Source organism: Podarcis erhardii (genome assembly GCF_964252035.2).
Source record: "Podarcis erhardii genome assembly, chromosome: 14".
In the NCBI taxonomy this organism is placed as follows: Eukaryota; Metazoa; Chordata; class Lepidosauria; order Squamata; family Lacertidae; genus Podarcis; species Podarcis erhardii.
Genome location: NC_138503.1, coordinates 16,657,071 through 16,669,852, shown reverse-complemented (window position 1 = coordinate 16,669,852; position 12,782 = coordinate 16,657,071). Strand labels below are relative to the sequence as shown.

Sequence of the window (12,782 nt, the reverse complement as noted above, 5' to 3'; positions counted from 1 at the left end):
AGGAACATTTTACTTCAGCTAATAATTCTCTCCCCATCTATACACACACACACAAACACACACACTTGCACAGTCAAAGCCAAATTAATATAATCTGATCACAGAGAGACAACCTAGGCTGCATGGTATCAAGTAAAAGCACAAAGCAAGTCGATTTACAGAAGAAAAATGTGCTTTCACAAGGTTACCTCCAAATCAGACAAAATCTGCACCAGAAACAAACAAAAACTGAGCAAAATGCAGGGTGCCGTCTTTGAAATATTGAACGCTATTTGCAATGAGAGCTATGGTTTAGGTGTATTGAAATGAGAGCCCCTTTATCCTTGGCTCAGATGCTGAGGTTTTAATTAACATCCCAACGCCAGAAATAAAGAAGCATACCAGGGCTAGGGAGATAAAGGGCTCTGTGCTATTGGTGGGGAAGTGACCTGCATCTCCCCCCTGCAGCTTCCTTCTGTAACATCTAGGAATGAAGATGTGTGGCATGCAGTTTCTATGGTCTGCAGTTCCCCACCTCCAGAAGAGGTTGGCAACAAACTACACCACCAGCAGTAGAGAGGCTGAGGGTGTACATGTTGCAGCTACATGTCTTCTTTTCGCTAGGCGTTACTGGGAGACGCAGCAAGGAGGTGCAGCCTTGTGACAGCTACGAATCCCTTGGCTTGTCTAGATTAGGCCTGAGTTTCTGAATGCAGTGCAGGATAAGTGTGACGTGTGAATAGTGTGTGCAGATGAGCAGGAAATGAGGAGTGTGTGAGTCATCAGGTTAGAATTACTCCATTTCTGAATCGCTCCACACACAGGAAAGTTGCAAGGCGATTTACATGGATGTGTAAATACACAATAAAAACACACATTAAAATGAAACAATGAGGGGTGGGGGGAGGAAGGAAGGAAGGAAGGAAGGAAGGAAGGAAGGAAGGAAATGAATAAGAAGCAGGAAATATATTATACCCAAAATTACATAACCAAGTACTTATGTGACTCTTCACTTGTCCATGGGTTGGATCCAAAGGTTTAATTCCTCTGATGGAAGGTGCCCTTCCACCAGCAAAAGAAGTTATTCTACCAGAACTGCTCTCCTTCCATCGGCTATCTGTCTGCTGGCGAAAGGGCTTGTGTTGAGTGAGTTTCAGAGTAGCAAAACAGAGGAATCCAATGCGACAGTTGTGCTAGCCGAAACACATCGCATAACAGGTTGCACAATCCGTTGTGCAAGAAAATCACCACCAACCGGCTGGCGCATTCCCTTGTGCAACGGTGTTCTGCTGGCGCACAACATTTCGCCAGAGAAGCAAGCATACCACGAAGTGATTCTATCACTACATTGGATACAACCCTGTGTCTTTAGGCAGGTATATGAGAGTTACCTTTGGGCTTGTAACAGGGGACCGGCACGATACATTCTTCTTTTATGTGCAGCTTGAGCTGAGGATTGCAGCCGCCCGTGTGCTGCCCACGGTGATCAATGCACAGCACCACTCGGTATCGTAATCCTCGCCCACACGTCACGGTGCACTACAGAGCAACACAAAAGCAAAACCCCAGAGTTGTCAACCGATTCAAGGATGCTCAGTCAAATTATTATTGTATTATTTATTATATATTAACTTTCTCCACCGCCCTTCATCCGAGGATCACAATACAAAAACACAATGCACAACGCAGTAACAAACAAAACTAACACCCCCCAATTATTATCATCTGCCTTTAGCTGATTAACACATTAAACGGAAGTACATGTGCAGACATAGTTTATATTTTTTTATTATTTACTTTAAAATCTATATACTGCCTTGAAGTCTAAAACTCCATTCTCCGAGTGGCTTGCAAATCACTACAGCATATAACAAAGGCAGAGTATGGACGAAAACAGGCATATGAAACAAATTAACCCAAATCAGTCCTTATTATTCTCTGAAACAGCAGCAACGAGGAGGATCCAATAAATCATATAACTTGGCCTTGCTAATGCCATTTCGGGATACATACGTAAGTGTGAGATAACTTACAGTTTAATAAAGAAAAAAAGCTACCATTGTTGGTCCATCTTCAATATTTTCCTTTTCATTCCCTAATATGGCCATGGACCAGGTCCAAAACAGCCTCAAAAAATAAACAAGTGTTCCCTTAGCTCATAGCCCAAGTGAACTATCATCATCACCAGCTCCCATCTGGTCTGGGCTCCTCCTTGCCTCACAGAGGCCAATCTAGATGGAGAAGATGCTCCCCTTCCCCTTATATATTTCTTCTGTCCCTTCTGGAAGGGGAAAAGCCATTTTGCTGAATATTCTTAGCCAGATTTGATGGCAGCTGGGATTCCACACCTATCCACCCACCCAGTGACGAATGACACTAGATCTGGAGTACTGTGGATGATGCGATTCATCCAGGGCAGAGACGGAGTTGGCACTGCTGCTGCAACAGCAAGAGCCCTAGGGGAAAAGTAATGTTGCCACCCCAAGAAACTGTGGCTTGTGTGCAACGCAGTTCTAAGCAACATGTTCCATTAGTGCAAGGACACCAGTTATTTCCCCCTACAGTGTTTTCTTGAGAGTCCCATGGACTGCAAGAAGATCAAACCTATCCATGCTTAAGGAAACCAGTCCAGAGTGCTCACTAGAAGGACAGATCCTGAAGCTGAGGCTCCAATACTTTGGCCACCGCATGAGAAGAGAAGACTCCCTGGAAAAGACCCTGATGTTGGGAAAGATGGAGGGCACAAGGAGAAGGGGACAACAGAGGACGAGATGGTGGGATAGTGTTCTCGAAGCTACCAGCATGAGTTTGAGCAAACTGCGGGAGGCAGTGGAAGACAGGAGTGCCTGGTGTGCTCTGGTCCACGGGGTCATGAAGAGTCGGACACGACTAAACGACTAAACAACAACAATATATGTATATATGTGTGTTTGTGTGTATATACACACACACACACACACACACACATATATACAGTGGAGGCAGTGGAAGACAGGAGGGCCTGGTGTGCTCTGGTCCACGGGGTCATGAAGAGTCGGACACGACTAAACGACTAAACAACAACAATATATGTATATATGTGTGTTTGTGTGTATATATATACACACACACACACACACATATATACAGTGGAGGCAGTGGAAGACAGGAGGGCCTGGTGTGCTCTCATCCATGGGGTCACAAAGAGTCGGACACGACTAAACGACTAAACAACAACCACACAGTGTTTTCGTATATCTGGGGGGAGGGGATCAGTTTTTTGTTTTTAAAAAATGAAGGGTTAAATTCTTTGTGAGCTTACCTGTGACCATTCCAAAGCGATCCATTTAGGGCAATCGTACAGGTTGCAAGCTTGCATGACCCTGGGTTTGGGAGCATACATGCATTTCCACTCCTCTACTTGTAGTATCTCTCCATGCATGGTCTCCTCCACACACACGAAACTCCTCCTCTGGATTCCACCTCCACAGGAAACTGAACATGCTGTCCACGGGTTGTGTTCCCAGCTGGGGTTGGTGTGGGGAGGGAACACAAAAATTCCCATGAGTCCAACTTCTATATGGTTTCTAGACGCAAGCTCTTAATGAAAGCAGTAGATCCATCTTTCTTCTTTGAAAACCGACACTTAATACTGTCAGTAATCAGACCCACTGCTGAATCTCAATTCTGTAATGTTGTTTTATCTAAAGCTTATGTACCAATTCTCAAATTTTCAAAAGGGTGTCAAATCCTAATGGATGCTTCCTAGACTACTTTTTGCATGGACAACACAACACCATCTCCAGAGCCCTTCAGTTGTGATAACTCTGCTTAATGTTCTCAGACAAGATCTGCCTGGTGTATCGTAATCGTTGAACATACTGGGGAAGATTCTGGAGAAGGTCCACTAAGACTTGGAATCTAGGACCAGGAGTCCAGAACATTTTGGCCAGGAATCTAATTCAACCCAAGTCTGGATGACTTGCAAAACTGTGCCTATCTTTGCTTCCAATGAAGAACTTTAGGGGTGGCTTCAAGATCTGCACCACTTTGCTAACATCACAAAATAAATGCTCCCCACCCCCCACCCCACCGTGGAGATTCACCGGTGTGGGGGGTGGCAATGTATAGTACAGTTCCTTTTGGATCAACATTATATTTTCCTGCTACCAACTCAAAGAAGTCCATGCTTAATGTTCTGTTCTAAAACACGTTTGGATAGGCAGTGAGAATGCTGCTAACCCAGTGGAAGGAAGGCGAAATACCAACAAAAGAAGAATTACAGATGAAATTGATGGAATATGCGGAAATGGCGAAAATGACAGGGAAAATTCGAAACCAGGAAGATCAAGTATTTTCTAAAGACTGGAGTAAATTTGTAATTTACTTAAAAGACCACTGTAAACAGTTAAAATCTTTGGCAGGGATGTAAAGACACTCGTAATGTGGAATTGTTTTAATGGTAATTACGGTTATATAATAGCTAGATAAGGGTGAAAGATCCAGTAAATTTAATCTTAAAGATGGAACCCATGGAAGGAAGGAAGGAGGTCTAAGAGTTTGAAAGAACTCTGTATTTTAATGTTTGAAATCACTGTTTTATATGTATATTCCCCCCCCCAAAAAAAACCGTATTTGGATATTACGGTCAGTAATGGCTCAGGAAAATAAATGCAAGCCTGTTGCACCCGCTGCATGGGTTGGAAGTAGCAAGAGTATCCCACTCAAAGTCGTTTGTTGGAAGCAGCGGAGGCACTGTAAAGAAGTCAAACACAGAGCAGATGGAGCAGAAACCTATAAATCCAAAAGGTAAATTTATATAACTGCTCCCCAAGATGCAGGAGGTGACTCAAGAATGCTCCCTGCCTGAAATAATTCACGCAACTCCCCGCTCAGAGCAAATTAATCACCTTATACACAAACCGAACGTGAAACTTATTGTACGCCGAGCGTTGACATTTAAACCAAACTTACATGATCAAAACCAGGCAGCATGAAGCAGATAGCTAATGATTTCACCATCGCCCCTGATAAATGTGCTCATCTGCTGCTCTCCTTTCATGCTGCTTAACCCAAAGGAACGATTGATGTAATATATAACACACTAAAGGATGTCTAGTTCCAGAGCTAATCTACTGCGAGAGCTAGCACAGCGTAGTAGCAAAAAGGCCACTCAACGTGTTGCACAGGAGCAAAATTCTGTAGGGGGTGTTCAACAGGGAGCTGTGGAACAGAAGTGCATGATTTGAAAAATCCCAGGGGGTTGCTGCTGGAAAAAACCCAGCCCCACTGTGAGTGCCCCCCCCCACTGCAGTGTGACCTACGAGTTACCTAGGACCTAACGCCATTACGCTGTGACTTGCCCTGGCTCCATCAGTGGCAGGAAGCCAGCAAAATAGGGAATAAGTAGGGAAGTCTACCTCTGTTCAGCAACAGTGTCTGAGCTGTGCAGTGTCTGAGCTGTGCAACAGTGTCTGAGCTGTGCATAAGGACATTGGGGGTTGTATCCAATACGCAGAGTAGACCCACTGAAGTCAATGGACACAAGTTAGTCATACCCATTAATTTCACTGGGTCTGCTCAGAGTAGGACTAACACTGGCTGTCACCCTGGGATGCTTTTATTCTCCTGGGATTTTAGTCTGCATTTTTACTTGCTTTGCTCTGGTTTCTTATTGCTGGTGTACACCTTTAATTGGTAAGCGCTGCTGGTTTGTTAATTATAAATTGTTCTGTTGGACTCTTCCACTGACTGCGGAGGGAGCTTTAGCAGAAAGGTGGTCTTTAGATTGTTCAAGCAAGCAAGCAAAGGCACAGAGTAATGAAATCAGGAAATAGGGTAAGCTACCTTGCACATCATGGAGGGAGAAGTGGAGATGTTAACACAGGGCTGTCATTTGGGGCCTTCTTCGAACACACATTTCTAAGTCACTGGCATGGGCATTATCCACTTGGTGCCAGGTTAAGCCATATTTGGCAAAGCTTTTATTTGACTGACTGGCTAACCTGCTCTGTTGATTTTTAAGCTGCCCTTTTAGTTTGATGAGCTGTTTTATGGTTTATTGTTGTTTGCGGTCATGGCTTTGTACCCTGCCCTGGTATCTGTATCAATGAAGGGAAGCTTACAAATGATTTTAATAAGTAAAATAAAATAAATACATCAGGTTGCGGCCAAAGTTAGTCCTAAGCAGAGTCTACTCATTGAAATTAATGGACACAACTAGCTTGGGTCCTTTAATTTCAACAGGTCTACTATGTTAGCTGGATTCAATCCGTAATGCACAGTTCTGCACCACAGCAATTCCTGGTCCCCAACAGAACGTTCCTGTGTGCACATTTTCACAAATGTAAGCATGTAAAGGGCTGGCTCAGTCCTGATCCACAGTGGTGTCGACCACCAGGAGAAGGTAGTCATCAAACCAGAGGGAGGTCAGCAGGCCCAGGCTCTAGAACAGGGCAGGAGGCAAAGCAAGGAGAGCTCAGGACCTTGGACAAGGACCAAGGTGCTGGTTCAGGACTGCCTTTAGAAGCCCAGGCCAAGAATACAAGCAACCCCAGCTGTGTCTGAGAGCAATGCGGCAGGGCTTTATAGGGGCATAGGCCTGACACTGAGACAAAATGGTGGGTGGATTTGCAGGCCCAGCCACCACACAAACTCACGAATGGCAAGGCCTAAGCAGGTGGCACAGTGAAGCTAAGGCAAACACCAGCATCTGTGGGCCCTGCTTGGCAGTCTGGCCCCAGGAGCTGCCCAAAGGGTACTGAGTGCTGACAGCAGCCCTGAGTATGTCCCGCCATGTTGCTAATAATTACATTTCAAAGCATACACTGAAAACACATTACTGCATAAATCTAAACAGCCACCACAATGTTGTGACAACACGAGCAATCACCTTGTCTTAATGCAGGGGTGGGGAACATGACTCCCTCCAGATGTTGTTTGGCTCGAACTCCCATCATTGCTGGCCATTGGCCATGCTGGCAGGGCCTGATGGGAGTTGGCATTCAACAATGTCTAGTAGGCCACAGGTTGCCCTTCCCTGTCCTAATGTGTTGAGAAATCTGTGGCTTCCATGCAGTTGCCCCACTCTCTCTTGCTATGGTCCCTCTAACCACTGGCATGAGACCCCCCCCCAAAAAAAAGGTTGCCCACAAGGGAATGTGGATCTCAGACTTGGAAAAGTCCCCCTTAGCTAGACCCCCTTCTTTCAGCTCCAGCACCTCCCCTTCCTGCTCCACCTGCCATGTGGGAACAATAATAGAGACCTATTTTGCAGAGTTTCACTTTCTAGCTTACTCATTTGGAGAACTGATGGAAAATGCTTTTTGACAGCCGTTTGCACACATTGCTGTTGTCTGGGGTGGTGCACAAGCAGCACGCTGAACACTTTAAAGCACTGCATTAAGTGCTAAAAAGTTACTTGTTTTTAAAATAATAATCATCGGGATGTAAAGTACATTTAACTGTCGAGTGAGATTAGCGGTCCACGGATTTGTATATGCCACAATGCAAAAGCGCCTTATGTGATGCTAGCTGCAGGAAGTGTTTATGGCGTACATTTTTACAGCTGTTTTTCTTTATCTCAGCAATTTAAAATACACTCCCTCGTTCCATATTCCTAGGAGTCAGTTCCAGGTGGGACAAGGGGCCTAGTGGGCCAGGCAGTTTGATAGATACTTTCCAGAGTCTGTGTCTGTCAAGGGATCCCTCAACACTCCTGCAAGCCTGAACTATGCGGGAGCCATTCCAAAAGCCTTCAAAGGTAGGGTGTGTGTGTGTGTGTGTGTGTGTGTGTGTGTACAGAGGTGGGGGAACATTTATCCTGGTGATTTCCCACCTCCTTCTTTCAAAAGATTGCTCCATCTGTTAAAACAGTCCGGGAGTGCATTTACAACTTGAGCCACAGCTCAGCTCATTGGACTCCCACCGCTCTCTGCCCCAGGCTTCTCATTTGACTAACGAAGGCAACACAGTGCACTAGACGGTCATAAAGGAAGCTTGCATATGGCCCTACTATTTATAGATGACTGGTGCTCAAGAAACAGCGAGCGAAGTCACAGGAAGCTACCTTTAACCAAGTCAGGGCAGTGGTCCATTTAGCTCACAGCTGTCTACGGTGATTGGCAGAGCCTCTCCAGGGTTTTGGGGTGTTTGTGAGTGCGCCTCCCAGCCAAGATGAGACTGTCATGTGCTCTACTACTTCCCCGCCAAGCTCGGGTTAAGCGCCTTGTCTTAACTTCTGCTGTGTGTGAACACAGCAGGTGCCACAGAGTCCATACAAGGAAACCCATGCATCAGGGGGGGGGGGGGACTTCCTATTCTCTGCATCGCAAGGGTTGGAGGAAAGAGCTCAAGTCGGAATGTTAAGGGCAGAGGAGTGAATCTCCCATAAATCTCTAGCCACTCCTTCAGGGGCAGAACTTTCAAAGTGAAACTGAGTCCAGGAGCGACTGGTTCCTTTGATTCTGACTGTGCAGAGTACTGATTGGCTACCCGTTGCAACAGCCCAAAAGCTACTTCCTGTCCACCACCCCAGCTGGCTGTGCAGAGTGCAGACTGGTTGGCCCCTACAGCAACCACAAAGCCACTGTTTCTGTTCAGCCAAAGCCTAAAGAAACAAACATTATTATTTGTTTCAGAGAAGGTGCTGAGTCCATGCTGAAATTGATAAACTTAGTGGGCACTTTGTGTGTGGGGGGGGAATGTAACCCTCCACCAAGTTTGCTCGAAGCACAGAAGGTGATAGTGGAGAATCAATACTTGAATCAGAAGAGTAATATGTGTCAGTAGAGGAAGGAAGAAGCCACAGTAGTATAACCTACACTCAACTCTAGAAACCTGATCCTTGGAGCTGGCTTGGAGCTGTAGTGAACTCTTGATACAGGATAAAACTTAATGGGTTGCCATGTAGGACAGAGATGGGCAACCTACAGATGCTCTTTGATGATATTATTTGTGCTATCATTATCTATCACCTACACAGTCATCTCAAGATAATGTACAATAAAAACAGGAAAAACCGGCTGGTACATTTAAAACAAAACTAAAACAATGCAAAATAGACACTCAGGGCAAAGAACCATTTATTCAGCTGGGAGGAACTGTCTTCAATTGTTGCTGGAAACGGCAGGAACTGGGTGCCTATTGTATCACAACAGGTATACTATTCCACAAGAAAGGGGCCACCATGCTTAAAGCCCTGCTCAGAGGTACTGTAGAGTGGGCTTCTGAGATCTTTGGAACTTGTAGAATAAAATTTCCTGCAGACTTCAGGGATCTATTGGGAATAGAAGGTTTAAGGTGGTTGCACAATTAACCTGAGCTGTATGAGGAGTTGTATATTCATACCAACATCTTGAATTTGGCCCAATAGCAGACTGGCAATCAGTGCAAATCCCACAAGCAAGATGTTATATGCTGGTGATAGTTTGCCCCTACAAGCAATCCAGCTGCCACATTCTGCAGCAGCTGCAGCCTCCAGACTAACCCCAAAGGCAGCCCCACATACGGCATACTGTAGTAGCCCAACCGAGAGGTTACCAATAACAACTCCCATTATCCTCAACTACTGGTCATGTTGTCATATTGCTGATGGGAGTTGGAAGTCCAGCAACATCTGGAGAGCCACATCTCCATTCTCAATGAAGAGAAAAATTAAGTGTGCCTTAGGCTGGAAAGTGGGGAAAAAGGCATTCTGATATTCTCTCAGTCACATGAGAGCTGCTTATTTGCTGATAGGTGGGAAAAGCCATACAAGTCGGTCTCTGCCTACATGGTTGGGTCATTAAAATATTCCTGAGCTCGTTTCAGACAACACAGTTCAAATGAGTGCTTTATATGAGTATGCATTTGCCAACAGAGGCATGCACACTCCTCCAACTACTGCTTGTTCAAAGGTTATGCAGGTTTTCGCGATGCTCAACCCCCACCCCCTGCAAAACCCACTTTAACCCATAATATAGGTGGGGCCCAAATAAACAAATGGGCACATCTTAGGTCAAGTGTTGGGAGCCTCCAGATGTTACTAATTATGACTCCCATCATTCCTAGCCATTGGCGATGCTTGCTAGGGCTGATGGGAGTTGAAGTTCAGCAACATCTGGAAAGACAAAAATTCCCCACACTTAACCAAACCTAATATTTCCAGCGCTGCAACATTTGGGGACGAGGTATTTGTTTCTTCATTTAGTCTTTATGGCTGTTATCACAAGTGTTGGTAAAGGTAAAGGGACCCCTGACCATTAGGTCCAGTCACGGATGACTCTGGGGTTGCAGCGCTCATCTCGCTTTATTGGCCGAGGGAGCCGGCGTACATGTCATGTGGCCAGCATAACTAAGCCACTTCTGGTGAACCAGAGCAGCGCACGGAAACGCCGTTTACCTTCCCACCGGAGCGGTACCTATTTATCTACTTGCACTTTGACGTGCTTTTGAACTGCTAGGTTGGCAGGAGCAGGGACCGAGCAACAGGAGCTCCCCCCGTTACGGGGATTTGAACCACCGACCTTCCGATCGGCAAGCGCTAGGCTCTGTGGTTTAACACACAGCACCACCTGCGTCCCTTGTCACAAGTGTTGGAAAACCCCACAAAACCCATAAACAGAGAGAACAGTGAGAGGAGTCCACAAACTCTTTGGCAATGAAGAATCATACTACCTTAAATTCTCTGAGAGTGATGGTGGTTTGGAACGCCCTCTGTCCATCAACTCTCTCCAGACTTGGTCTCACTGAACACATCTGCAGTGTTGAGTCTGGAGTGTTGGTTTTTTAAATCCCTTTGCTAGGACTTGGCTTTATTTAGCTGATTGATACACTATCCTCAACAATTGCTATCTTGCACATAACTTACTAATGGAGCCCATGCACTTGAAGCGGGAAAGTGCATTAGTGGCAGGTCGCGCTCTTTAAGTGCCATGTGCTTTGGTGCGAACTTATCTCAAGAACTCAACCTCATGGGCTGTCAAGCTCAGTCATGCCATCTATGGCAAACAGTTACTGCTAGTCTTCATCTTGGGTAGGCAGGCATCTGAACAAATGATACAAACTAATTACCGTATTTTTCCGTGTATAACACGACCCCGTGTATAAGATGCCCCCTATTTTGGGGGACTCAAATTTAAGAAAATGGGGGGGGGGGAGGAGATGGCCCAGAGTTGTTGAGCTTTCTTTGGGGGAGGGGATGCCGAAAATCACTAACCCAACTGAGAAATGCTGACAATCACTCATGTCGCCAATGACAACATGCGTCTGCCCGCTCAAAAACAGCAGGCGGTAATCACATGCCCAATCGCCGAAGTGGCAGCCAATCCAGAGCAACCCTTGCCGCAGCAACCAATCACCCACCCAATTTTTCCGAAGCAGCAACCAATCCAAAGCAGCACTTGACGCAGCCACCAATCACCCACAAAATCACCACTGACAAGCTCCTACTCACGCCTGCGACCAATCACCCGTGTCCCCCCCCACGCACTATCTGTGTATAAGACAACCCCTGTTTTTTAACATCATTTTTGAGTAAAAATCCCTCGTCTTATACATGGAAAAGTATGGTACACTGTATTATATTATTAATGGGAGGCTAATCTCAACAGAGGCCATACATACCGAGGAAGTGGCTGGAAGTGGTCGTAAGGCATGATTTCCTTGAATCCGTCACTGTGAACAAGACAAGCATTTGCAAAGTTATTTGCGGAACACCAGGATAGGCTTTTCTTTGTGTCATGAATATATTCATTTGAACACCCATCAGAATTTCTGGAAACAACTAGTTTGTGAGGTGGGTATCCCTCGTGCTACCTATTGAACCCATTCAGATCTTATCAACTGAACCGGTTTGTTCTCAAGCTTCTATGCAATTCCTGTGAAAGATCCCAAAAACAAAGCTCTGCTGCCAAGTTTCTAGCAGTCCAAGGCAAGACCAGCCCTACCATTAGGCAAAGTGATGTAGCAACCTCAGGCAGTGAAAGCTGGGAGCAGCAACAAGATAATGAAGGATAGAGCTGTGTGTGCCATATGCACTGCAAACCCACAAACAAGATAACTTGCCACCGTCAACATCCTACTGTAACTAAGCCTAAGTATGTGCTATCTGAAATAATCACATAATTCTTCTCTTACTCTGTTGTCTCCCTTGCTACTATTTTTAGACTGTATGCCCTTTGGGGCAGGGAGCTGTTCTCCCAGGACTAAGCTACATTAGTAAAAAAACAAAAACAAAAAACCCCCAGCATTTTAAGTGCATTATAAACATGCAACACCAGATGGCACTGTAGAGCACAAAACTTTTCTATGCGATTTTACATAGGTTTTTTTCCTTTTGTTATGACGATTTCATTTGACTTCTTTATAGCGGTTTTTTTTCCTGTTTGTAGATCCATCCCCAGTCTCTGTAATCTACCCTGTATTAATCCTAGGCTATCAGGAACTGCAGACGATCAAGCCTCAAAGCCTTCTTTGAGGACCAAAACCTCAAGACTGCACAGGCCTGGGATAAGATGTAGGAACATACCTCCTGCCATTTTCAGGTCAAAATGGTGGCAATCTACTCTATGCCAGAAAAGAGAAAATGCAGTACCCAAAGAGGACAAAAGTGAACACATATCTGCATACAAATGGCATGAGCTTATTATATGCAAATGTGGAATTGAGAAGCACAACTTAAACAGAAATGCAATTCATCTCAACCCTCAGGGCAGAAGACCGAGTGCTCTGCTCAGTCTGCTGTCCATTGCTGTTAACTGTTAATACACAACTATTTCACTGCTCCTCTTGCTATCCCTTCTGAGGGTTTCTTGATCCTTAAGTCAAGAATGGACCAGGACAGC

At 45.3% G+C, this 12,782-nt stretch overlaps 1 protein-coding gene across 1 annotated transcript in view; it reads right to left on the bottom strand.

Annotated features, from left to right (window-relative positions):
* Positions 1-12,782, bottom strand: part of ADAMTSL3 (ADAMTS like 3) — a 285,901-nt gene that overhangs the window by 83,266 nt on the left and 189,853 nt on the right. The window contains exons 11-13 of the mRNA XM_081838660.1: positions 11,563-11,613; positions 3,281-3,485; positions 1,371-1,518 (exon numbers count right to left, since the gene is read on the bottom strand). Of these exons, the coding sequence (XP_081694786.1) occupies positions 1,371-1,518; positions 3,281-3,485; positions 11,563-11,613 (404 nt within the window). The remainder of the gene's footprint in view (positions 1-1,370; positions 1,519-3,280; positions 3,486-11,562; positions 11,614-12,782) is intronic.